The 27,429-nt window shown below is 39.5% G+C and overlaps 2 protein-coding genes and 2 long non-coding RNA genes across 8 annotated transcripts in view; 3 read left to right on the forward strand and 1 right to left on the reverse strand.

Annotated features, from left to right (window-relative positions):
• Window positions 1-3,880, forward strand: part of LOC139828463 (uncharacterized) — a 48,868-nt gene extending 44,988 nt beyond the window's left edge. The window contains exon 5 of the long non-coding RNA XR_011740099.1: window positions 508-3,880. This is a non-coding gene — a long non-coding RNA (uncharacterized lncRNA). The remainder of the gene's footprint in view (window positions 1-507) is intronic.
• On the reverse strand, window positions 3,845-15,397 carry FASTKD2 (FAST kinase domains 2). 2 transcript variants are annotated; one of them, XM_065841475.2, is made up of 12 exons: window positions 15,299-15,397; window positions 13,575-14,366; window positions 13,062-13,165; window positions 11,472-11,580; window positions 9,888-10,011; window positions 8,285-8,424; window positions 7,805-7,977; window positions 7,283-7,446; window positions 6,025-6,246; window positions 5,370-5,432; window positions 4,204-4,318; window positions 3,845-3,989 (listed from the first exon to the last, which is right to left on the reverse strand). In XM_065841475.2, exons 2-11 carry the CDS (start codon window positions 14,277-14,279, stop codon window positions 4,245-4,247), a joined length of 1,878 nt encoding a protein of 625 aa, XP_065697547.1. In that variant the 5' UTR covers window positions 14,280-14,366; window positions 15,299-15,397; the 3' UTR covers window positions 3,845-3,989; window positions 4,204-4,244. The 2 variants fall into 2 exon arrangements, with proteins under 2 accessions (XP_065697547.1, XP_065697546.1); XM_065841474.2 differs by having other exon boundaries at window positions 5,348-5,432.
• On the forward strand, window positions 11,488-13,905 carry LOC139828464 (uncharacterized). The gene is made up of 2 exons (XR_011740100.1): window positions 11,488-11,658; window positions 11,986-13,905. It is a non-coding gene; the product is annotated as an uncharacterized lncRNA (long non-coding RNA).
• A 10-nt stretch (window positions 15,398-15,407) lies between the features above and the next one.
• MDH1B (malate dehydrogenase 1B) lies at window positions 15,408-27,396 on the forward strand. Of its 4 annotated transcripts, none has more exons than XM_071811459.1 (10): window positions 15,408-15,480; window positions 15,577-15,689; window positions 17,230-17,364; window positions 17,504-17,646; window positions 18,318-18,820; window positions 19,901-20,042; window positions 20,585-20,748; window positions 21,790-21,929; window positions 22,658-22,742; window positions 26,770-27,396. In XM_071811459.1, exons 1-10 carry the CDS (start codon window positions 15,459-15,461, stop codon window positions 26,823-26,825), a joined length of 1,503 nt encoding a protein of 500 aa, XP_071667560.1. In that variant the 5' UTR covers window positions 15,408-15,458; the 3' UTR covers window positions 26,826-27,396. The 4 variants fall into 4 exon arrangements, with proteins under 4 accessions (XP_071667560.1, XP_071667562.1, XP_071667561.1 ...); XM_071811461.1 differs by having other exon boundaries at window positions 26,734-27,395; XM_071811460.1 differs by lacking the exon at window positions 26,770-27,396 and adding an exon at window positions 24,432-24,755.
• Window positions 27,397-27,429: the final 33 nt, after the last annotated feature.

Below are 27,429 nucleotides of genomic sequence, written 5' to 3' on the forward strand. Positions count from 1 at the left end.
ATTCAACCTCTTGCCTATGCAGAAATAGATGCAATACCTGAGAAACAGACGTTAATTCTCTAATTCCAAGCTCTGGTTTATTCGGATTCTGATTTCTTAACGAAACTCCAACTCTTGCAGCATACTTCAAGCCCCTCCTTCCCAGTCACTTTGAATGTCTTGGCCAATTTGCGAGCAAGGTGGAAGTTTTGAAGAGAATTCCTGGATGTTTCTTGTGGATGAGTCACTGAGGTATTTCATACCCTGGGAATGCTGGAGTTACGGCTTAAAAGTGGGTTTAGACATAAACAAATCTAAGCAGATTTAGACCTGAGCAAATTGGCAAATCCAGCTGCTTATGGAAACAATTTGTTTCTCCAAACCCTCACTGTTCTCGTTCTGCATTACTTCACAAAACTAATTTCATTTTTGCTCAGATGGTACTAGTTTATTTTCTGTTCACACAAGAGCCTTCTTGACCCTTGCAGCCCACATCTTCTGCCTTTTTGTTTCTTGCTCTGATTTTAGATCTGTTCACACATCCTGCAATGTGTAACATCATCCTTGGGCCAGTGAAGTTCGCTATATAACCTACATTTGTAAGTCCTTCCCACCATGTTTTGTTATTGATTGTGTGATACATGACAATGATCTGAGCTTGTCACCCTTTTGTATGTGGAGGTCCTTCAGATGACCTGGAGAATTCAAAGAATGAACAATATATACATTATTCTGAAGGAAAAAATTACCAGATAAGCCAGCTTTTCCATGGCATTTTACTGTTTTGTAATAAGAGAAGATTTATGAATCAAAAAATGTCTAACAGTGAGCAGCATGTAAAAAACCAGGAATCATGAAAGGCAGTATCTGTTTCTTCGAGATTAGCAGGACAAATCCTTTAGTCTAGTACTTCATAGCTCACAATGAAGGAAAGATTTGTATGGTTCTACTTTTCAGACTTCTTTGTGGGCCAGGAATAAAATACGCTGCCTTCCTACAAGAATCCGGACAAATAGATGGTTGCTCTGTGCAGCTGAGTCTACTGTCTTTATGTCATAGCTACATAATTAACTCTAATAGCCCTATACTTGCTTTATCTTCTTCAGCAAGTCTCCAATTCACTGAAGATCCTCCCCTCCCTGAGCAATTTAGTTTACTTAATAAATTACCTATTTTCCCTTTACATGGGGTTGAGAACCTTGGCCTTGCTGCAGATTGGATACACCTTGAACTACCTTTACTGAGTCAAACATCACAGCACACGTCTGGGTTCTATCTGTTCATAGAAGATGTACCCACAGCTGCAGGAAATAAAGCTTATTCAGCTTCCTGGTTCCTCGCTCCTTGTTCAGAAAACATTTCCCGCCACTGCACTTATGAAGTGTTTCAAGTGCAAATAAAGGTTAGAAACGCATTTTCCTGCATCTGCAAGCAGGCTGGGAAAATTGTAGAGAAAGGTGCAGCTTGCATCCTCTGTCAGCCTCACTGGCAGGTCAGCTAGAAACATTTATTTGGTATCTGTTTCACTTAGAAAAGGAGACTTCACATCTCTTGCACTGAGCAATCCCTGCAGTGACAAAACCCGCAATTACAGGAGCAAAATCCTTAGTGTTGATCTTCAGTGTGAGTCTCCCACTAATTTTAAAAAGCATGATTCAGGAGAGAGAGGAGAATGGTATTCTAAATACAGATTGTAATGCACAAAACAGGATTAGATCTCCCTTGCGACATGAACTGGACACCTGAGAAACCTGGGTTTGTTTCAGACCTTGCAGCAGAGTAGCTTTTCAGCAGATATAAAGATTCAAGAAACCAACAGCTCTAAAGTCTCTCTGGCAGCAGCTACACACTGCTTGGAACTGTGAATCAGTGTAGGTGATACGGTGGCAAATTATTGAGGTAACATAAAGCAAGATATTTAATAAGCAAGATGATTGTTATGGCAGACCACTACACTTCCATACTGCTTGTATAAGTAAGTGTCCACCTACTCGTAAGGTGTTTTTTTTAGAAAAAGATGTTGACCAGCTAATTTAATGTAACAAACTATGCCATTTTGTGCTCACTGCTGGCTAACTCTGTCCATGCTGCTGGCATCCAAGAGGACAGTATAATTCCTTGCCTGAAAAGATGGGATTTACATACTTGCTACTGAGGACCTGACTGAAAAGCCCAAAGCAGAGGCAGCAGCTCCCCAGCTCAGGTGAGAGCCGCATCTGATGCTGCATTTGCTCCATCAGCAGCGCTTCAGCTTTGAACAGCACCAAATGCTTTCTCAAACACATCTCTGAGCGCCACCTGACTCTCCAACACAGAGTATTTCAGGCCTCGTCCAGCACAGGCCAGGACCGTGAGTCAGTTGGCCAGCTCAGAAGCCCAGAAAGGCTCTGTCCAGTCTGCTTCACGGATGAATTGGTACAGACAACACTTTCTTAAAGTAGCAGATCCAAAAAGGGGCACAACAAAGTTCTCATCCAAGTTGAGCAGAGGAACTCTGTGTTGTTTTTTTACAATTGCATCAAATCTGTATTTCTGCACATGCTGCATTTCAGTGTCTGACCAGCTTACTTTGTTTTTTGATGCCAGACTGCTGTGACAATGCTGCTTTGGTTGCAGTTTCCTTCATAAATGGGCACCATATTCCATCTATGTGTTCTGCAAGAAGTTGAGCAGTGATTTTGTTTTAAGCACGTCATTTCTTTTCACCTTCTTAACACCTTTTTTATCTCATCATTGTAATACTTTATCCATGTGTCCACGCTACTTCAGCAAGACAAAGAATGCAGTTCTTGTGGCTTATCAAGTGAAGCAAGGGCACCACCGTTAGGTAGCACACAGTCGCTGTAGAAAGCGTTGCTGTTTCCCTTCGTGCCGATGGGGCTGTGGCTACGCTACAGCAAAACTGTGACTCAAGATCTGATTATACTGCAGAAACAAGCAAGCTGTTGTTGGCAAATGTATGTATTTTGAGCATTTCAATGCTCTTGCGAAGTACTTCAGCAACTCCAGCACAACAACTGGATTTTACCAGTAAATGTTCCCAAGAATGGAAATAATGTACCAGTTCTCTGTGTCTTTCAGCTCAAAGGCCGAAAGCTGGTTTGAACTTCTAGGACTGCTGACATAATCAAGTTTACCACTACATAACAGGCCAGTGGAATTGCATGACAGTATGTAATGAACAAATCTGCGTATTGAAATAGTTGTGGAGACACTAGCATCAGAAATAGAGATCAAGAGTCAGTTTCTAAAGATACACCAGACCTGTGTTCTTGTAGTGAGAAGTACCAAAATCTATTACAGTAGCAGTGAAGCAAAAGGTTCAACAGAAAAAGCACACAGCTAACAGAACAATTTTTGGCCTGAACTTCTGAAAACTGTGCGAGATTTGATTTCCTCAGAAACTTTTCATTTAACTTTGGATTCCTCAATATAGCTCTTAGGCTGCTTTACTGTCTATAGTTTTGCATAACAATTAACACAGGAGAAGGTGGTGGTGGGATGTTGGGGAGAATCATTCTAGTGCATCTTTGTTGACCAGGTTCCAACAGCACTTGAAATGGTGACATCCTTTCCCTGACCCAACTCAAGAGAAATTTGACTTAGTGCATGGAGATGGCGAAGCAAAGTGAAGATAAAATTAAGACATTTCAACAGCAATAGATACCAGGATGCTTTTTGGATTAATTAAGTAGTTCCTTCCACTGAAGAAAACCCACTCCCACTTCACAAAAGAAAACCCTCACTATCAGCAGATACTTTACAAACTTTTCTCAATCTGTGGTAATTTGGAGTAGGCAGTTGTTTATAAAACTGCTTATCTCTTCCATTAAAACCTTACAGTAATTGCATAGGAGAGACATCAGGAGATCCAAAATTGATGGTTTATTTTAATTATTATCTTGCACAGTGACTTCAGAAAAATGGAAAGCATTTTCTGAATAAATTTTTTCTTTCAAAAACTCAACTGCATCTTCGTTTGTCATTTCCTGAAACTTCTTGTTCAGGACCTGGAAGAAAGGAAAAGGTATATTAGTTCTGTTGCCTTTAGCAAACTACCCTGTCCCACAAACCAAGCACTTCGTGATGGGAAGGCCATAGGGAGCTGTATTTTGAAAACAAGCTGACTTGAGCCACTCATTCTATAAAAATCAGGGAAATCAGCCCAAGTCACATAGATTTTTAAGTAGAAAGCAATTCAGTGGCTTCTTTTTATTTGCTTACCAGAATTACGTGATAGCCCAGTTTATTTAGATGCCGCTTCTTCATTGCCAGCTTCCCTTGGGGGTGCATCGTACCCACACAGAAGGCAGACAGAGGAACAAAGAGAAAAGCCAATCTGCAACCAAGAAAAGTAGGGAAGATTCCATTGTACAAATGCAGAATAAGCACTTTTAGGACAATGATTCAATGATGTCCTTTAACACTGCAGAATATACAGCTGTCTTTCTGGTAGGTAAAATATTAGGACTGCACAAATTTCATTATCCTTTTCCAGACTGAGGTAATTTAGAGCCTCTCTTCTTCTGTGAACTTCACACAAGTATTAGCATCTACCCAAATTCCTCCAGCAGAATGAAATCCTTAGATCTCCACTTCTCCCACAATGAAAAGGAAATAGAGCATTCAAAATTCTACATTATTTTGACAGCTTCTGCATTTACTTTGATCCTTTACTAATATTCAGAATTGGTTACTTCCTGCCATAAAAACCTACTTGGAAAGGAACGGAAAGCTGAATGCTTTGGACACCTGACAGTGAGTTTGTTACACAATTCACTAGCTCTCCTTCTCCCAAAAAGCAAAGTATACAAAATACATTGCTGTGCAGTGATCCAGCACACAAATGTTAAGTATTACCTAATTCTATTTAAGTGTTACTTAAATTATGTATGTCCCACTTCAGTTACTGAGAGGTCATTCTTCTACACAAGATTAATTCAATCACCTAAAATGTGGATATGATGATCCTTTCTCTCCAAATTATATTTCAGCAGCTGAATGAATTGCCACAACATTAGGAGAATAACTGAAACTTTAGTTGGACACATAAATACTTGGAATTTTAAAACCATAATGCAGCAATTTTTTGGAAGGGATTTCAGTCATACTTCAAAACCTGTCTCTGTTACAAGAGCATCAGATTACTGGGATGTTTCCTGTCTCTTTCTCTGGAATGTTAAGTTTTCGGAGGTGATAGTGAGCTGGATGAGTGGCTGCACTGAACGAGCATGGCAATTTTTGTATATTCCAGTGAGCACAAATATCTACTTTGCTTCTGCAAATCCATGAATCAAAGAAGTAACTGGACGGAATACATATAAATAAAACTAGCCTGCTAAAAAAAATATGCAGTCAAAAAAGACACCTTTGAACACTTGAGTCAGTACCATCATCTGTTGCAGTTATTGGAAGCACTTTCTTTCTGACTGAATCCATTCTGATTTCAAAATCTGAAAATAAAACAAAAAAACATTCAGCATTGCAAGAGGTTACAATTAATGTTCTCGTTTGAACATTAATTGTTCAAATTGTTTTCAAATGTCCAGCTCATTTGAAAAAGGTAACAGATACCGTCACTGCTCTAATTGCTGTTCTCTAATAATTTATATATTACTGATGGCTTTTCCCTCCCTGCAACCAGTGCAGACAGCTATAACTTGCACATCCCCAGAAAAAACAAAAACCAAAAATACATTCGTTTTTCAAAACTGTAGATCTAACTTTATGGGACATCATAGTTTAGCAGTTGGCCATATTGGATTTATATACAATTAACATCTGCCGCTGAAGCTTAACAAAAAGTCCAAAGCAGTTTCGTAAACAAAAGTAATCATAATGTTTTAGTAAACTGATTTAAAAACTTTAACAGAAGCATCCTAGAAAGTAGATTCACCAATCAAGTCCATCATTAGTTACAAGATTGTGTCTTCAAAGGGTTGCACATTTAAGCACTTGTACTCTACGTAAATTCCTAACCACCTTATTGTTTTAGGGATTATAAACCTACATTAAAAACAATATGACAGTAATTTGGCTTCATACCGATATGATATTTATATGGTAGCTGAACATTTTGCCGAAACATGTTCTCATCTCCCAGAAGTTCTATCAGTGCATCCCGAGCCTTTCTGAGATTAACAGATACTAATGAGGAGCCATTTTCAGTCGGTACAAATGCAGGCTTTGTGAAGGAAGGGCTGTCAAGTTCCATACACGTTTTCACACAGCGAAGCATCATTTCCTTTTGTTCTTTGTAAAGATCACCTGAAAAAGGACACACAAAAAAAATTACATCCAATGTATCATCTTGAGGGTCTCTTCCAAACAAAATGATTCTAGGATTCTGTGATCTCACAGAATTTTTAGTTTTACTATCATTTATAGTCTGTTCTGGCAAATTAATTTCAATCCAGAAATCAAAACCCAATTGTTTTTTTACTGAATATTATTGAGTATCTTCAATATACTGTTAAATATACACCATCAATTCACTAATTGTAATATTAAAGACCATGGCTGGAACCTGCCCATTCATTCAGTCTTTCCCCCCTACTGTACACAGCTCTGCGCATGGTATTGGTTATTCCAGGAAACCTAAGGAGAACATGGAATGGGAGAGCATGTATAAAAAACCATTTATAAAACCCAGACAAGCAGAAGGGTATCTATAAAACAAAGAAGGGATATCAGACTTGGCCATAATTTTGAAACGGTACTTTCAGAGTACTAAGCTGCACAAACTAAGCAGTTACAGCTTTGCAGCTTTCAGGTTCAGTCCCAGCAGGCAGTGTTTTACTGTACACTGCAGTTCTGCTCTGCTCAACTACTCTACTGGCTGTACAGAACTGTAATATGGAAAACAAATTCTCCTACAAACCATTTCAAGTTCCTCATTGTAACTTGAAACAGTCGAAAAATCCCTTTTACTCATGATTCCAGGTACTAAGGTTGGTTTACAAAGGTTTAGACTTCCTGTGTTTTTAAAAACTCCTGAACATCTGTCAAAGATAGAACCCCTGGCTCTTACACATTTCTACCATTTCTACAAATCTGATATTCACCTCTCTCCATGCACACATCTACTATTAAACTATTGCCACCAGGGGACCCAAGACAATAAGCTGGATGCACTAGCACAGAAACAGATCACTTAGTTCACCTACATTAGCTTTGTCTTAAGGACTTCAACTTGAATAGAAATCATTCTTTAAGTTCTAAATTTTTAAAACAATTACAATAAATTATGTACGGAGGCAGATTATCCTTTTTAAACCAAGAATGTGACAAAGTAAGGCCTGACCTGATAGTAGAAGTTCGTTCCTGCTGTCCTTTTGCAGCAGCTCATCAAGTGCCTGATGAGGAAGATACCCTAAGATGCAAAGTGAATAGGCTGCCTTCAGCAGTTCTGTGTTGGAAATCTGAGGTAGGTACTTAATCAAGCAGCTATGAAGAGTCTCAAAAAACCTTTTCAAAAGCAGAAGAAAAGTATCTAAGTACACAAACAAGGCTATAGAAAATACAGATTTCAAACAAAAACACAAGTCAGAAATCTTTATTCTATTGTATAATTATATGTTGTGTAATCTAACACTAGCTTTTGATTCTTCTTTGAGGACACAGCTGCCTACCAACAGATTTAGTAGCCTGGTCAGTCTAGAACCAAGGTCTCCATTTTCAATTACAGAGGAAAATTCCTATGTAGAAAAAATTTACCTTACAGATTAATAAAACAGGATTAGGAACTCTTTCACAACTTAGTTGCCATACATGACTATATACTGACTACATAACGTATTATCAGGCATTCTAAATGAAAACCTACAGATTCTTTTGGCCTGTGGGAACATAGTAGAGTCTTGAATACGCTCGGAGAACAATCAAAAGGCTTTTCAAGTTGAGGAATTCAGGGTCTTCTGTCACCTTCTCAGCAAAAACACCCATCAGCTCATGAGGCTGAAAGGCGAGTGTCTCAAAGGCAGAAAGGAGAAGGACAATCTAAAGGAAAAGACAGAATTATAAGGTCAAGAAAGCCAGTGGATCCTATCTGTTGATTTCATAACAGGCATTTTTAATGAAAGCAGTTTATTCAAACTGTAACACCTCTTTTATTTCTTATTTACTTATTCATCAATAAATAGAAAAGCATTTTAAAAAATTAACTGTATCAGCTTCATCAGATTGGTGTTCATAAAAAATGTGTTCTCTAAAGATCAAACACAAACTTGAAGTAAGGTAAAATGGAAAGCACCAGAAATGTCTTATGCTACTTGTACCACTCTAAACTATTTGGTCTGAAACTCACCTGTCTTTTGTCCCAAAGGCAGGCAGCAGAATGAACATAGTCTGCTAATGCTGAGAACAGTTTTACGTTACGGTACTGGAGATTGTAACAAGTTTCCAGAATGAGAATTAACATCCGAAATGGAACATCATGAACATTCTCTGCAACAGAAGAGCACAAAAGGACAAATGATACAAAGCAATGCGAGTTGTAGGTTGGGAGATACTGTGGGAACAGTTCGGCTGAAGGATGGAGGAGGGAAAAAAAACCCAACAAACAATAAGGAACTGTGGAACAGACTGAGACTGGCTAGGCAAAATCAACTGAGCTAAATCACATGGGAGAAACTGAGAGGCAGAAGAAACAAACCGAGTCAGGACCAAGCTAGAAGGGATTAATCACCAAAAGGAGACAAATCAACAACAGAAGCAAGAAGATTGTGTTCCCAGAAGATCCTCTGTTCCAGGATTCGTATTGCTGGACACTTTGACCTTAACTTCTCTCTTCTGCACAATTAGAGAACTAGTATCACCACTAAGTCGCTCCCTTGCTGCTGCAAAAATTAGCTCAATAAGTACCCATGAAATACAGAGTTACAAGAATTCTGGTCAGGTCCCCAGCTATGGAAGAGAGGGCTGCGTTCTTAAGAGCCTCACCACAGGATGTGGAGAACCTGCTGGAGAATTTCTTTGCCCTATGGCTCCCAAAGCGTGCCTCTCCCTCCTCTTCCAAATCCATCTCCAGCCTCTGATAGGGGTCATTTCTGTCCAGAAATTAATCACACTGTCCCCAGAGCATAATTTACATGATGTGCAGCATGTAAGACCTGAAAACATGCACTAAAAAAATGCAAAACAAATACAGTAGCTGCTCACTCTGTGTATGCCACCTAGTCTGTGTACTCAGTGTGGAAAACCCAGTATATGTTATTAAGACAGTGTCCTAACACCTAGAACAAACAGAAGCTGTACAGGCAGCCCAAACACTCCTACTTAATTTATGTTAAGAATGCTAGTTTGCTATCTTAATGGTTTTTTAGACACAAATTCACATGTATTTCAAGTCTGAATCAATACATACTGACCACATATACTTAAGATACGTCTTCTAAAGGTATGGAGAGAGGTGAAAGCATTAGTTTAATTTATTTTTTTTTCTGGGCTGTAGCATGAGGTCAATTAAGCAGCATTCAATAACGAAATCCAGTTCATAAGGGAAACACTAAGTTCCCTTTAGTTTATCAACTAATCACTCTAAGCCACCAATCCGTCCTGTAAGATGTCCATTTCCCATTCAGATTTGTTTTAAAAGCTTATCTGAAATCTACTTGTTCTTGCTAGAATTCAACTCTTTTTCCTAAATTCTGCATACAGAAAAATGTAAAGAAAAAGATATAGTTCAGGTAAATGTTAAGAAGGCCAGAGACGATAAGAATTATTTGCTTTTATTATCAGTAAGTAATTTTCTGTCTTGCTGCTTGTCAAGTGGCTCCGCATTACTATAATATCTTGTAAGGCAAAGATGTTTCCTGAGTTTTAAAGGAAATCAGAAAAGGGAGATCAGACAATAATTAGGAAGAATTTGGTATAAGGAAGGGAAATGTAATAAACATGTTTTTCCTTACCCTGGATCTTTTTACTGCAGGCGTTCAGGATTGGAATGGAACAATAATTCATTGCAGCAAGAGCCAAAAACACACGCAGAGCATTCGAGAAAGTCAGATGGTCTATCTCTTTCAGAACTGCCATCTAAAGTGAATTAGAGTTTATGAATTCTTCATTCTTCAGGTATATTATCACTGCTTTTTTAGCCTGCTCAGACTTATATGAAAGAAAAAGGAGCAACAAACAGCAAAAGCATAAAGTAACTACTCTCAATTTCTTATTACACAATTATACCAGATCAAGTTTTCTACAGCCATGTCACCATGCAAGTTCCCAGAAATTTGCCTTTATATGGATTTTTTAAAAGAAGTCTCAGTAGAGCTTATTTCCAAATACTGCGAATATGTATCTTCTACCAACTCTTAAAAATGTAGCAAAAATATAATTGGCATAGTTGACTTATTTAATAGTGCTCCAATTACTGTTTTGGATGCACATGAAAGCTGCAAGCCTTCAAAGTGATCCACCAGCACACTGTGTGCTGTACCTTTAATACAAACACCCAGCTACAAATGCAGACTGAGGCACAGAAGGTCAGCTCTGATGCCACAGAAAAGACTTCATTTATCAAAGCAGTAATTAGATTGAAATAAATGACAGTAAAAATGAGACTACAAAGTATATTGGCTATTGAAACACAATATTCTTACTGCATGCCTATCAAAGGTTAAACATAAAATGCATCTACAATAGAAAATGCACAGTATTAAAAATAGCACCCTGTAGGCTCACAAATTAAGAGCTCCCTTCAGTTAACAAGTGGAAAGGTTACTTTCCTCTTGGTTCCACATTCCACCACGTCTTCAGCCAGTTTCTCATCATCTTGTAAGTGGTACCTTGTCCAAGGTTTCCTGATTTACTTAAGTCAAACACATTGTGTGAGCCCCCTGCACTGCTCTATTGTTGCCCAGTTTCCCATCACTGGTATCTTCCCTAACTTCCCCACAAATACTATTACGAACTCTGACGTCAGAGCCCCTCAGCTATGTGATGAAAACCTTAGCAGACCCTGTTTGAAAGAAGGTTTCAAAAAAGTGTCTATAATCAGGGGACAAAACCCACTACACCCTACCATAAAACCTTCTCCCAGCCACAATATTTCCCAGGGGACCTTTCAGACACAGAGAAAAGAGAAGGCCGTAAGCTAGGCGAATTCTCCTGGCATCTCACTCCCACAGGTCCTCTAGTCTGCTGTCTTCTGGTCTTCCAGCCACAAGCTGGGCAAGGGAATCAGGGAACAGCCTGTAACTGCTTCTATGAAATACCATGTAGCCAAACCAGAGGTGAGGGTGCTGATATTTTACTGGCTCGATTCCTTTTGTACCATCTCCATTCCTTTCTGCCCCCTTTCATGGTGGGATATCCCCAGTGTCCAAATTTAAGTTCCTCCTGCAGAAATAACTGGACTATGACTCATATAGCAAACGCTATTAAGATCTATTAGATTTTCTCTTGGAGTGTCTGGAAAGAAACATACACAATTTATAAATGATGCAAGAGCACAGGCTTTGTGGAAGTAAAAATGAGCCTCCAACTAAATTTACCTCTAATTTCTTTTTCAGAAAGACTGGAGCATCTTTTCCCACGCATTTCATCAGGTTTTGCAGCATAAAGATGTCTCTGATACTTGGAATGCGCTGCTCCACCAGTAATCTGATGAAGAAACAGACACAAAGCCTTCAGCTAGAGAGTAACTGTTTGACACAGTTTTCCTCATTTCAGCAGAAACAGGTAGGTAGCCCCACGCTGCCTCACTGATGGACTCCCAAGTTAAAGCTGTAATTCTCTGCTCCTCTCCCACCCCCTTTTATGCAAGGCTGGCATAATGATATAGCTACAGCACGGATATTTTCCCACACAGGAATAGTTATTTATGCTTTCTTAATGTTATCCTGATAGATGAGTGGTTTTGCTGATACATTAACAGCAGTGGCACCTGTCCAGTCTGCACATGTGACTCTGCAGATGTGAGTGCTGTTAAGCCTCAAGTATTAACTCTATTCTGCAGGAAAAAAAAAAACAAAAGGATATTTTAATCATAGAATCATCTATGTGCAGGCAAGTTCTGAAACTTGGGAACAGACACTGACAACAACTTGGTGCAACTGAAGGAAAAAACCACACAAGCAGTGCTGTGGGCTGCAGGAACAGAAGGGGTTATCGTAACACCGACGGATGATAAGCACGAGATGAAGGAGTTCTGCATTCCCAGCACCTCCTGTTCTGGCTCAGATGGAGGTAATTGTTATGTGTGAATCACCCTTAAATAACCCTGTACAGCTACAAAAATATGAAGTGTCACTTTCTAAGGCAGTGCACTTGCTCCGAAGTTCATCCCTGCAGATGTGGCTTCCTGCAAATGGTTAAGAGCTCCAGACATCAAGAGAGAGAAAAAGCTGTAGTTTGATCTCCTGCTTTCTATCAACTTACAAGAACTGTCTACCTGAGCTTCCAGGAGAACCTGATTTTTGCATAATACATCCAGCTTCTCAAAGCAGGACCTGATACAGGACCAGAAGCACTAATCCATGGCAAATTTTGTGACAACTTAAGTAAAAATCCCAGGAGTAAGCAGACTGGTTACCCATAGTCCAGAAAAAAAAAAAAATCACTACAGCCAAAGAAGTTATTCTGATAAAGCACTACACAGGCAGCCTTGCTGGACACAAAGATAAAGTCTAAATTTGTCTTAATCTTAATTTTTACTTACTAAATTAAAAGACAATATTCCCTTGCTGTTAAACAGCACTTTTCATGATGAAAAATCAAAACACCTCACAAAATAAGCTAGTCCCATTACCTCCTTTCTACACACAGGTAAAACAGAGGCATAGATATGCGAAGTAATTTGATCGGCATCACAAAAAGACCAAAGTGGCAGAGCTGCACTCAGCATGATATGAATCCCCTGCAGAGCAGTCTAGTACCCTATGTAGTCTTAGCCTTTCAGTTTGAAACTGCAAAGACAACGCCAAAAATCACTGTCTTGCACAGCTGTTATCTCAAGATCATTTAACTACTAAAACCACAACATGTGTTTTATACACAGACATTCCCCCAGGATTTCTAAAAGACATATATATTCAAACAATATTTAAATACGAAGAACATGCAAAAGATGTATTTTTTCTCACTGTAATCCAGCTTGAAGAGCGCTCACATTCTTGTCTTTTTCCAGCACCGCTAAAGTAGTTGCCAAAACTGAGATACATCGGTTATCAAGTTGATTGAGCTTCTCCTGTTAAAGAGTTTTCACAATGTCAGATTACTTCAGACCACTAAAAGTTTCAGATAAGGAAAAGTGACCACTCTTAATCTGTACCCACTGTCTTCTGTTTTCCCTCAGAAATCAATTCATAAGCTTTAATTCTGCAGTGACCTCCAAGGTGCACATCAGTCAAACTGAGTTGATTTGGAAAGGGTAATGATTTTTGAGATTTCTTCTGCATGTTAAATTTGCCTGAAATCAGGCAGTGGTTTCAAAGATGAAGGAAATTAGAAGTATACACAAATTAACTACGGGAGCCCTGTTTCCATGGAACATCAGACTAAGTGAGGCCTGCACCCCAACTCTCTCTGATGTTTCACAGCCTTCCAGGATGAGCCCTGAGGTTGCAGCCCAAGTTTTGGAGAATTTTGCTACTTACTTGGCATACCCTCACCAAAGTCTGGACTAAGAGAGTGTTCTGAGGAATGCCCAGTTTCACCGCAGCGTGCAGGCTGAACACCAGGTCACCCCGCGTCATCTTTCGGGAGTCCCGCAGCAGCTGCTGACAAAGCTTGACGAAAGCTGGGTGCTCAAAAATCAGCTGCTTCTCATAACGCTGCTGCTCTTCCGACAGGTTTTTCAAGAGCCTCCATAGTGTCGTTAAACAGTTTGTGAAGTGCTTAGTGGAAACAGCAGATTCTGAAGCCAAGTCCAGTACATCAGATGGGCAGGTGCAGTTCTGGAGACTATTAAAGAATGGTTCACTCTGATCCATTATGTGTTTCCTTTTGAAGCTCCCAGAATCATCCAGCTTTTCAAGTTCCAAGGAGCTTTGGGGAGCCCCCTCACTCATCAAAGCCTCTGTGCTCTTCTCTGGTTGTATTTTAGCATCCATGCTAAAAACATCTATCTTTTGAGACAGAAATCGCAGAGGTGATCCATGCAGAGAAGGAAATATATTTAAAAAGAATTTCCTGAAGTTCACATTTTCCAGGGGATCCCTGTATGTGCCAATCCATAAAACGTGTTTTCTTGTTATAGCTGCAGATTTTGGATTGAGCACCAAATTGCATCTATGCATGTATCGGGCAGTATTTAACAAATAACTTATTTTATTATTCATTTTTGCTAGCGTCTCATGCATAGATTTGAAATGCCAACACAAAGTGAGGGGTTCAGGAAAATTCTACTGGTGGAAACAGTCGCGGAGATACCGCGTAAGATCAGTTATCTGTAAAGACAATTAAAAATTACAGATTAGTTACCAGATTTTCCTAAAGCAAACCGCCAAATCTATGCACATCATTTGCAAGGAAAAAAACAAAATCTCTGCAAAGTGATTTGTAGAAGAACTTTTATTGTGCCTCATTTTAGTCAAACGTCTCCACACAAATCTTACTCTTCCTGGGTATCAGCTTTGCTTTGTTTTAACCAAAAGCTACTCTGGGATGAAGAGTCTCTTCCCAAATGACGTTTCTCTGAGGAGACATAACTCCTGACAGGGCAGCAAAGATGATGGAGCAGAGCATCTCCTGTGTGAGGAAAGGCTGAGGGAGCTGGGGCTCTGGAGCTGGAGAAGAGGAGACTGAGGGGTGACTCATTCATGGGGATTAATATATAAGAGGTGAGTGTCAGGAGGATGGAGTCAGGCTCTTCTCGGTGACAACGAGTGATAGGACAAGGGGTAATGGGTTCAAACTGGAACACAAAGGGTTCCACTTAAATATGAGAAGAAATTTCTTCCCAGTGAGGGTGACAGAACACTGGCCCAGGCTGCCCAGGGAAGTTGCGGAGTCTCCTTCTCTGCAGACATTCAAACCCGCCTGGACACCTTCCTGTATAACCTCATCTGGGTGTTCCTGCTCCGGCGGGGGGATTGCACTGGATGAGCTTTAGAGGTCCCTTCCAATCCCTGACATTCTGTGAACCCCGCCGGGGCTGGGAGAGCTGCCCGGGAGTTAGGGTAGAGTAGGGTAGCAGTGCCGCAGGCCGGCGGCCCGGCCCCAAGGAGACCGAGGCCCCTTGGGCGGCTCCACACGGGACTCGAACCCGCGGCCCGCGCAGCCCGTGCCGCGCGCCGCCCGCCTCAGCCGCGCGGGAAGGGGAAGGGAGAGGACGGGCAGGTCGCGCGCCCCCGGTCCCCGCGCGCCCGGTAGCCGTTACCTCGCACGCGACAGCGGCGCCATGACGGCGGGGCCCCGAGAGCCCGCGCGCTCTCAGCGAGCCTCGCGAGAGGTGACGGCGCGAGCCGAGGGTCAAACCGCCGCGGCGCGCGGCGCGTTGCCGGGCAACGACGAGGCGGCCGTTGGGGGACGGCGCGCGCATGGCCAAGCTCGTGCTGGCGGGTGAGGCGCCGTTAAAAGACGTTTGGACCGTCAAGCCCTTTTACCGGTCGGTTGTCACCAAATGTTCTAAAGATGGTGTTGTCGCTGTGTTCACAGGTAAGGCGAACTGCCCTTACTATGCCAAGGCTGAGATCCTGGCTGACTACTTGCAGGCGAACCTGCCGCACTTCAGGGTCCACAAGATCACTCAGCACCCTGACAAATGGGAGGTAAGGGATGGTAGATGTCCCAGTGCTCTACAAAGCAAGTAAAGCGCTTACCTCTAGTATACCTCTTCTTGTTCTGTTTTAGTGTTTTGATATGTGTATAGAGTCTGATGAGGGGCGGCTGAGGGAGCTGGGGCTGTTTATCCCGGAGAACAGGAGGCTGGGGGAAGACCTTATCACTGTCTACAACTACCTGAAAGGAGCTTGGAACATGGACAGGGTTGGTCTCATCTCCCAAGTAACAAGCGATGGGACAAGAGAAAATGGCCTCAAGTTGCACCACGGGAGGTTTAGATTGGATATTAGGGAAAAATTCCTCATGGAAAGGGCTGTCAGATATTGGAACAGGCTGCCCAGGGAAGCGCTGGAGTCACCATCCCTGGAGGTGTTTAAAAGGCATTTAGACGAGGTTCTTAGGGAAATGGTTTAGTGCTAGAATTGGTTAGGTTATGGCGGGACTTGATGATCCCGAGGGTCTCTTCCAACTGAAATGATTCTATGATAGAGGTGCTGCGGGAACAGCTTTGGCTATGAGCGCCAGCCAGAGGGAAGGTTTGAATGTTGTGAGAGACCGGCATTCTTGTGAGTCGTCCCACAGAAGAGGGGCACAAAATGAGCACCAGCCTAAACCCGTTTTGCTAGTAAGAAGTTCAAGTTCATTTTTTTTTATTATGTATAAGTGACTGCTCACCCTGTAAATCTTTAGCGCACTGTGATTGTGTATGCCTCAGAGTTGTTACTTGTCAAGAACATTTCTGGCATTCAAGGGCTTTGAATTACAATAGAAGTCTGAAATTAAATCTGATGTATTTGTTTACAATGTGGGTGGGCCTTTCTGAGTACTTTTGCTGTAGACCTGTTGCCTTGACACCTTAGTTCCTATCAGAAACGGAAAGAAATGCAGTATTACTTCATGAGATAGACAGTACTATGATGTTCATTACCTCTTAACATTTTAGAATAGAATCATAGAATCATTTCAGTTGGAAGAGACCCTCAGGATCATCGAGTCCAACCATAACCTAACTCTAGCACTAAGCCATGTCCCAAGAGCCTCATCTAAATGTCTTTTATACCCCTCCAGGGATGGTGACTCCACCACTGCCCTGGGCAGCCTGTTCCAATGCCTGACAACCCTTTCTGGGAATAATTTTTTCCTAATATCCATTTTGCTTGGTATCTCAGCCAAGCAACTTAGTTAAGTGAATAGCAATTAACCTCTGCAGCTTATGTTCCTTCTGCAGCTAAATAGCAATCCTAAGATTACTGGGTGCTTCACAACATTGCTATCTCTAGTACTGCTAAGACAACTGAGCAAATTTACAGCAGAAAAATCAGGCAGAAGTAGGACTTTTTGCTCTTTCACTGAGGTATCACAGTGTATCACCATACCTTGCTTTATGTTATTCCTCCATTTTGTGCACACTGGTACGTAAGTGGTGAAGCACCTTGTGATTATGAAGTAATGTTTATAGCTGTAACATTTAAGTGTTATCAAATGTGAAAAACTATTAAAACCTTTTGTTGGGGATGTTTACATTAGCAGTGGCTTCGTAACATTTGTGAAACGAATGGATGGAAACACAGCCGCTCTCCTATCATTTGGAGAGAGCTGTTGGACCGTGGAGGGAAGGGCCTGCTACTGGGGGGCGTTAATGATTTTCTGGAATATGCTCAGGTAATTACTGTAAATTCATATTTTTCTTAGAAGATTGTTGTTCTACATGCCTCCTTCAAATGTAAAATAAAGCTCCCCTTTCTAATGTTACCTGTGTTTGGGTTGTCATTTGATGAGAGATAATTTTTTTTGTTCTTAGCACTATTACGGTGTCACCTTGATGACGCTGAGTGATGAAATGTTAGCCATTGCTGAGGAGAACCTGCAGGCACATATTGAAATTGAAAAAGAGGAGGAAGAAATTAAAAGTCTTATCAAGCCTTTGCAGATCTGGATCACCAGGTGAGAGTAAAAAGAATATCTATGAAGTTTCACTCAGCTTCAGAAGAATGCACTTTTTCCTATCACATATAACAGGTGTAACCATCTGAAATTATACACAAATACCTGTAATCTGCTGATTTGAATTAGGTTCTGGACCCCTCACTATAAGTGCTCAGTATATAATTTAGAAATTATTTCTACTTTTGTTACATTTTGTACCAGTTTAACTGAGGGGTGTGAACAGGCAACATTTAGATTGAAGATCGCCTTAGGAAAAAGCAAGTATTTACAAAATAAGCTAGAAATTTTGTAGTGCAATTATCTTGCATTAAATGTTTTTGGAAATATTTAAGTAAGTAAAGAGTATAATGCAGTTTTTATTTGAGAAATTTCTGTATTTCTGGTAGTCCTAACAGAGCACCTTTAAAAAAGTGTGGTTTTTAAAGACACCAATTTTTAAGTGATAGTATTGACTGAAATGGATAGGATGGAAAAACCCTCAAATAAAAGGAGGACCCAACTGTTTTAATTTTTAACCTGTTAAAACAACAGAACAGTAAAGGATCCAAGGTAATGGTCTATTTAAACATAATCAAACACAAAAGAAATGTCTTTGTGTTTATGTAATCCTTCCAAACAAGCAGTGGTTAGTCATTAACTGTAATTTTTCTATATCCTTCTCTTATCAGTGCATCAGTTCCCATCTGTTACCAGCTGATCCCTCTGTTGGCAAATGGAGAAGTGTTTGGGATGACCACCGAAATCAGTATCCATTTGCTTGACACTGACCAGTTTAAGGAAGTTCTTTGCGGTATTGTGATGGAAGCTGAAGACATGGCGTTCCCACTCCTCCGCAGTATTTCAGAGCACACAGAAATAGATAAGGCTTTTATTCAAGCCGATGTTGTCATTGTTCTTGATGATGTCCTCTTGAACTGTGAAGTCCAGCCCCTTGAGTACTACGTGAGAGAAGTGAGTGAGATCTGTCGAGTGTATGCTCACCTGATTGAGAAGAATGCAAAGAGTGAGGTCAGAGTAATTTCATCAGGAAAAACCTTTGTAAACCTTAAGGCGATGATGATGATGACATACGGCCCATCCATTAAGCCTGAAAATGTCATTGCAGTTGCAACATCCTTGGAAAGTGCAGCTAAAGCCACGCTGGCCAGGAAGCTGAATATGAATGCAGCAGGTAAATATTTGTGTTCAGGTAGCATTTGGGGAATTCAACAGGTGGACATGTTTGAGACTGTCTACTTCATTGCAGAACACAGTTGATGTGTATGCAGAAGTGCAAGTGCAGCAGTGCACCCGCTGAAGTGCATGGCAGTACAGAATGCTAGGGTGTGACTAGCAGGTGCCACCATTCGCTGTGCCTACTGCTATCTGGATCTGTGCCTGATCCCGTGAAACTCTTTTGCTAACTCTTGGACACAGCCCTGCTATTCTGGTGTGTATTTCAGGCTGAAAACACACTAAGAAGAACTGAGCTGTGTGGCGTATCAGGAATAGGACTTCGAGGTTGCATTTGTGCTCTGCAGCACATTGTTGATTCGGAGACACGCAAACTGGCTGTGAATAAACATGACAACATTCTACTGTGCAGATAATTAGAGTATAGTACATCTGTGTTGTCATGTTATTTCTAGGTTAATTAGCTTTGTTTCTCAGGTCAGTTGTTATGGCTTGGTTATATTTGCACAGTTCTGCACTGCACAGCAAAGGTGTGCTCCAACAGCCTGCACAGCACTAGGATCCTTTCAGTGTTGCAGGGGTAGGAACTGGTCATCAATTACAAGTCTAGATATTCTGGAGCCTAATAAAATAGAACAGTTAATAGGCTGAAGAGCCTATCAGCAAGTTATTTGAGAAATTACTTTTGCACCAAAGCAGGTAGATTTATTAAATTATTATTTTTTTACTGTCGGGCATTCTATATTTACATGTACAGGGTTTTAAAAGAAATGTTGCTGTATGTTTGCAATATGATTTGGTTTGGTTTATAACAACTAAGTATTTACTAGGTTTTATCTATTATCTACAATAACATGATATGAATTAATATTCCTTTTTCAGCTTATGATGAGGTTTCATGTGTTATGGAGAACATGGTTGCATTTTTCAGATGCAGTCATTTCTGCTGTCAAGGCAGGACACAGAATCGAAGAATAATTCATCTTGAAAGTGACTTCTGAAGGTCACCCAATCAAGCCTACATTGTGAAAATATTTTTCTGTCTTTTTATTAATCTATGTGTTTTCCTCTGTTACAGGAGTTAAAGACGTGATTGTTTGGGGTAATATTACTGGCTGTAACTACATTGATTTGTCACATGCAAAAGTTTATGGATATGAGTCTGCTATTTGGGGCCCAGCTAATTTTTCACGTCCTGTGTTGAATATGATTTATGATAGGTACAGTACAGATTTGGGGTTTTTTGTTTGTTTGTTTTTTAAAGTAGAACTAAAGAACTGCTTTTAGTCCATGCTTATCTGAACTGTTTAATAAACATCAGGAAAGGTTTCTGTTTTCAAGATTCATCTTTACTGAGTAGTGCTGCACATAAAGGAAAACTCGAATTACTCAGTCTGCAAAAGAGGTTGAGTGGTTCCTAGTGCTAAACATAGTTCTGATTCTCCTGCCAACTTTGTTTATAACTATATTTTGCTACATATTAAGCATGTTTCTCATCTGTGGTATCCTGAGCAACCTGTAAAAGTAATACAGTGTTGATAGATAACTAGTGCTTGTTGTTACCTTTTGAGCCACTTGTTAGACCCTCCTTTTTCTGACTTTAAGTGCTTTGCCTACAGCAGTGAAGTTTGAGTAAGTTTTGACTATTTTCCTCCTTCAGGTTTAGTTCTTTTTTCCTCTAGAAAACTATCCTTCCTGCAGTTATCTTAGTTTTTTCTGTCTTTTTTTTTTTTTTTCCTCTTTCTCTTTTTTTTGTTGATAGTGAATGGATCCATTCAGAATTTCTATCTGCACGGAGTTCACTGAATTCCCAGGTCTCTCATTGTGCAGGAATGTTACATGCTCATGCGGTAGCCACTGTACTGAGATACTGGTATCATGGCTCTCCTCCTGGGGAGATCGTTTCTGTGGGAGTACTTACTGCAGGTAAATATACTTTTCCTTCTCATATCATCTTGTAGCTTTCCCCAGGATGTATAATGTTATTTGTTAATCAAGATTTTTAATTTAATATAAACTTGTAAGACAAATCATGTTATAAGTGGAGGCTGAGAGTTTATTTCAGGATAAGAACCTCCAAATTGAAGCAATTTTACTCACCAGAGCTTGTGATTTGATAGTCACTTCTTAAGCATATCTTAGGTTAATGTTGTCCTCTTGCAGATCATCTCTGCTTTTCTGGTGTATGTGTTTTGTGGAAGGACTCTCTGCGTTCTTAGAGCCTAAATGGAATGTTTCACAACAGCCATTTAACCCTTGTATGAAATTTTTTAAAAAAATCCTCTTTTTAAGATGTGAAATTGTTACAGAAGTTGTGTTGTAGCACAGGCAAGACATGGACCTGTTGGAGTGCGTCCAGAGGAGTGCCACAAAAATGCTCGGAGAGGTGGAACAGCTCTCCTATGACGACAGGCTGAGAGAGTTGGGGTGTTCAGCCTGGAGAAGAGGAGCTCCAGGGAGACCTTATTGTGGCCTTTCAGTACTTAAAAGGGGCCTATAAAGAAGGATGGGCGGGTTGTGATAGGATGAGGGGTAATGGTTTTAAACTAAAAGAGGGGAGATTCAGACTAGATATCAGGAAGAAATTTTTTACAAGTGTGGTGAAACACTGGAACAGGTTGCCTCGAGAGGGGGCAGATGCTCCATCCCTGGAGATACTCAAAGTCAGTTTGAATGGGGCTTGAGCAACCTGATCTGGTTAAAGATGTCCCTGCTCATTGCAGGGAGATTGGACTAGAGGTTGGACTATTCTACACTTCTATGGTTCATGTACATCTAACTAAAACACAAAGTTACAGTAGAAGGGTAATTCTTTGGTCTTTGATCTGTACCTGAAAAGGCAGTCTCCATTTATACTAAGATCTTACAGCTGCAGACTTTTGCAAGTCTGTAGGACTGAATTTTGACACTGGGAAGGATGTGGTTTTTATGCAGAAATAATGAGTCATTTTTTTCCCTCTTCTTCAGGTCAATTTTGCGTTCCTGAAGGAATTGTCTTCTCTATGCCAGCGAGGTTCCAGAATGGTAACTGGGAAGTCATGACAGAATTAGAAATTAATGAAATGACCCAAGAAGTTCTGGACCGTTTAGCCCATGATCTGATTCAGGTGAGGATTTCTTCTATCCAATAGTATGCCCATTCTGACACCTATGGGTACGTTGCAATATAACGTTGAATACTGAGACGTTTACTCTGAATGTTGGATGTACAAACTGCACACAGGCACTTAGGCATGATAGATACCAGGTATTTATAAGTGTAAGGTAGTATTTATTTATTGAAACGAACAGACAACTGTTATGTTGCCCAAAAAGGAGATGATAAAATAAGTTTAGCCATGTAAGTGTAGAATTTGCACCTCCAAGTTCTGCAGACTTTATGCAAAACAGAAATATTAGTTTTAATTTAATGTTTCTGTCTTCTGTGCTGCTGATGTAGATTTTGTTTGTGTAGTATACAGAGTTGTTCTCTGCCAGGAGGCATCTTTTGGGATCCTTGTGGCTGTGATTCTGCACTGATGAAGGACAAATTTTACTAGAATTAGGGATTTTTCAGGAAAGACAGAAACAGCGAGCAGTAATTTAATCATGAACTTCTTGTCACTTACTGAGACAAAAATAATTTAATTTCAGTAAATATTAAAATACTAAAAAGACTGGTCCCAAAATCTACATTCTAGTTTCAGTCAGATTTTGTGATCTTCAGTTACACTAGTAACATGTAAGGATTATTTTAATTTAACATCTATTTAGTTAGTGCTAGGAATGACAGTGGGTGAAAAGAATGGGTGATGTTAAAATTGCCTTTTTTTCTTTTTTTTTTTTCTCCACTCAGGAAAAGCTCGTTGCACTAAAGGAAATAAGAGAAATGCTTCCATATGGAGCTGATAAAATCACTAGTAAAGAATATTTGCAGCAAGGTGGGTTTTTCTCCCCATGAAACATGAGATCAAGTTTTAAATGAGATTTGAGTAAAGGATTCTTATTTTATGACCCTTTCATTTAAAATTGATATAAAATCCTTCAGGAAGGAATAGAAATAACAAGTGTTTGTCCATGTATCCTGACCATGCGTGGGGCATGGTGATAGGAATAGCACACCTGCATGGTAGCAACTTTGTTTTCATAAATTTCTACTCGCAGATCGTGAATATAAAAGCTGAGCATAAATAATACATTTAGTGTGACACGTTTTATCTTAGGTTATGAGTAAATATATTTTTAAACTCAAGTAACTATTATTAGAAAAGCACTTTCACCACATGTCCTACTACTGTAAGTTTTTGAAGTTATTCTTTACTATACTCTAATATTCTTTACTAACTAGCTATGAGTTTAATTTCTAACAGAGAAAAAAAATACTGTACATTGGAACTCAAACTTCTCATTGTTCTATTTGTTACAGTACCAAACAGTTCATTCAATATCTTTAGTCTGTAAGTCAGTCAGAAAAATAAAAGGTTGAGACACCCAAAGACAATTGGCTAAAAAAAGAGACATTCCTGCTTTCTGTAGAGATGGCAATCTCAGTAAGTGGCAGCCACATCTGCCACTTCTTGCAATTACAATAGATGAAAGATCTTTTAGAGATTCCCTACATTATAAATCATTAAGCCGTTTCACTTTTTTAATGACACACCAAGTTTGTCATTACTTTTATTTTTTCAATGCACAATGATATGAGAAATTTCAACTAAAAATCTATAGAACAACTCCAATGTCCCTTCCTAATATTCAGGAGCATATGGGAAGGCTATAGACTACCTGATACTGCCATGGCAAAACTCCCCTCAATCTACAGTCTGCTTTTCCCTTGCAGAATAAAAACCCCTCATCTTCTCCCAAGTCTCTCTGTGCTACTTTCCTACATATTTTGCTTTCCAAGTTCTCTGTCCTCTTAAGATTATATAAAGGAAAGAAGAATCATTCACCAAAATAAGAACAGATGAACTTTAAGTGTGCTTTATTTTTTCTCACATTTTCCTTATTGTCAGGTTTCCAAATCTCTGCACTTTCCCAGCCATTCCTTTCTAATTTTAGGTCTTACAGGCCTTTTTCCTAGTTAGGTTTCTTTCTTCCTTCCTTCAAATTCTTTCCAGTACTTTTATATCAGCACTTACCATACTATGAGCTGTTCTTCTGTATTAAGGTCAGGCTGAAGAATGGGGAAACTATTTGGAGCTTAATGCCCAGGGCCTTTAGTGAGCATATAAGCCTTTTGGTTATCCATGCTTGTTTCTCAGGAAAGGACTACAGGCACAATAATATTTTCTTGATAAATACAGAGTTTAATTATTCTACTAATCATGACCTTGATTAACCCAAACAGGAGATTCCCAATTAGATTGCAGTGTCCTTCCCTGCCTGCTCTTTTCTTGTGTGGCACTACTTTTCTGTAGAGCTGTCCCGTTCGTGTAGCTGCTTTAAACACTAGGCAGACAGACTTCCCACTGCTAGCAGCTAACTGCTTAGTTGTGGCCTTTTCTTGTGACCTTAGGTGCTATACTATTCAAGTATTATCTAAGTGCCCTGTTTATCTCCTTGCATGTATAAGTGTTTTAGGAGGTTAGCAAAAATATGTGCTTTTTTTGCTTTTTTTTTTTTTACAGAGATGGAAGTCTTGCCTTCTGGCTCACATTAGCCAGAGTTCTCTGGAGGAGAGAATGCTGAAAATTCCCATACTAAAACAATGTGTCCATTGCTCAAAAGAGCAAATTACAAAGAAAGGCTAAGCATTGTCATAGCTTTTACAGTAACTTCCTCATCAAAAACCTGGAAATCTGTAGACAGAAAAATATTTCAAAATGAGTGTGAATATAGTATTCTTAATCTGGAGACCAAAGCAAAATTCCTACTGACTTTAATGAATCTCAAATTTCATTAATATTCAACAACTTATTTCTTCGGACCAATAAACTGTTTCAAAAACATCATTTAATGTCTGAAACATTCATGTTAAGACAATTTTGAGCAAGATTGTCACACATAGAGTAGCTGTTTTATAGCTCTGAATTCTTGTTTCAGATGGAATGAAACACAGTATGTGTGTAAGAATGGCTATTCTCAGGCAAAAATGATTTTTAACCAAAAAATTTGACTGCATACATCATTTTTATCTCCATCTTTTTATTTATTTCTTGAGTTTCGTGGGGACTACTCATATGTGTTAAGTCAAACATGCAATTAATTAAGTCATTGTCTAAACAGGGTTGTTGAGAAACCACTCTCACTTGCGTGTGTTTGGTGTCTTAAAAGATGGAGACAATGTTAAATTAAGTATTATTGTACTACCTAATTTTTTATCAAATGTGAGTGTTTAAGCAAAACAAAAAGTTTCCTGCTCAGTTGGAATAAATTTATTATTCAAGAGGAGGTTCAAACTCTGAACAGAGATAGACTTCATCTTACGTGGGGAAACCAAGAGGATTTTGTTTGTTATTTATCAGCTGATATGGACAGAATGAGGAGGGGAGATCTCACTTGTCTTAGAAAGAGGAGCGCAGAAAACTGAGATATCACAAGGGAGTTGGAAGAGTCTTGTTTCTTATGTGAAATGGTTAAGGGAGAAGCAACATTTACAGGAACTGAGATATCATTGTTACAAGTATGTCCATAGAAGAGTTTGTCATAGGAATTGTAGAGACAGGTGTTGTAAAAAGTCTTGAGGAAAGTGATGAGGAATCATTCCTTTCATGAGGAAGTGGTCTGCAGGGCATTTGTTTCTAGTACTGTATGGACAGAAAATTGGCTGAGGAGCATCCACAGGCAGATGTCTCAGGAGAGCATAGTAGGGAAGGATGCTACCAGTAGTCTTGACAAACTACCCGGTTTTTCCGTAGCTCCTTGAAGAGAGGAGAAGAAAACTTAGCTTGTCTAATGTGTATTTACATTTGTTTTCCTCTATACGGAATATGATTTGACAGTCTTTTACTCTTCAAATTCTTTTATTCTACCTGTGGAGACAGTAGTTCAGACTGCAGTTGCAGCACCAACACTGCACTGCTTTTAACGAGAAGGAAATCAACTGTTTCTGCAATGTATAAACAGGCTTCCCGGACTCTGAGTCACCACCTAACAACCACAGACAAAGAATTTCTTCTCAGAGATTGGGAGGAGAAAGACAAAACTAACATCTTGGATGTTTCTTCTATCCTAAATTATTCAAATTTGATTCACTTAATGGCCTGCAGGTAAATTCAGGTCTTTCCTCATGGAAGCATAATAGAATGCAAAGTTTTCTTTTCGTAGCTTTTGCTTTGGAGAGAAAGAATAAAAATAATAGGAAAGCTAAAATATGGTAACATATTCAAAGCTGGTTACAGTTCTAACACACTGATAGTCTTATTCATCACTAAGTTTGGGTTTTCTTTAAGTAGTAATTTCTGGTACACATTTTCTCACAAGTTACTGAGTAATGCTATGTATGCGGGATATTCATAACACTAATGAATCCTACTACCTGGGTATTAGCGTAACTGTGGGGAAAAAATTAGAAAAAGGGCTTTAAGATAAATGTTATGTGTCTTACAAATGTTATATATCTTCTGCATAAACCTTAGACTCTGGGTGTACTGTAGAGTGTGTAAGCTTTCTGGTTGGCCTGAACAATTCTTATTTTAGGACATTACCATTAGACTTACTATTTTTCCTCTTTGTTTAGTTGCACCAACTGTTTGTTACAGCACAGTGTGCTTTCTGCTTTACTGTGCCAGCTTCCACCTCATTTTCAGTCTCTATAGCAACAGTTTCTCAGCAGCTAGGAGATACTTTGTAAAGGTCCCTCAATTTAGAAATATTGCACTCCAACCATAAGAAAAAGTGGCTTTGAAACAAAGATCAAAGAAGTTTTCTCTTTAATAATTCAGGATATTTATTACTAATTAATTAGTGTTCTCTGTTTTGACTGCTTAGACAATTACCTGATACTTTGATCTGGGCCTTTGCCAGGCATTTGTTGTGAACAGTGTTCATTTAAAAGCAGAACCTTTAGAACTGTGTCTTGAAGTCAACTTTTAAGTGCTATAAAACTACTGGACTTCTCTGGTGGTGTCATCTGCCTTCTGGGCTTTTAGTAAGTAGCTGAAAGGTAAGTGTCATTACTATATTTAAGAAGAGACAATAATTCTGGACTTGAACACAACACATAATGTTTTCACCCCTCACAGGGAACAAAAGTAATTGTAGTTTATTTTATGCGTATTTAAAATGCTGATGAAATGTCTGATTTCAAAAGAAGGAAGGCCTCTGTGATCAAGTGAATTGATCTGTCGGGAGATTTCTGCCTTATTTGATCTGGTTTGTCTTTCTCTCTACTTGAACTTAATTATGTAGCATGTTTAAAAATGCATTTTATTTGCTAAAGTACAGATTCTGTGAATCTGTATAGGCAAACAAAATACATGTAAGTAATCAAACATGACTTTTCTTGCACATCCCAATAGGATTCAAGAATAAGGCTACTCTTGTTCTGCACATAACAGATTGGAGTTCTTAATTGTAAAAACTTGTTTCCTGTACATTTGTTGTTTGGGTGGGCTTTTTTGTTTGGGTTTTTTTTTTGGTTTGGTTTGAATTTTTTTGTTGTTTTGTTTTGGCTTTGGTTATTGG

Source organism: Patagioenas fasciata, chromosome 7 (assembly GCF_037038585.1).
Source record: "Patagioenas fasciata isolate bPatFas1 chromosome 7, bPatFas1.hap1, whole genome shotgun sequence".
NCBI lineage: Eukaryota > Metazoa > Chordata > Aves > Columbiformes > Columbidae > Patagioenas > Patagioenas fasciata.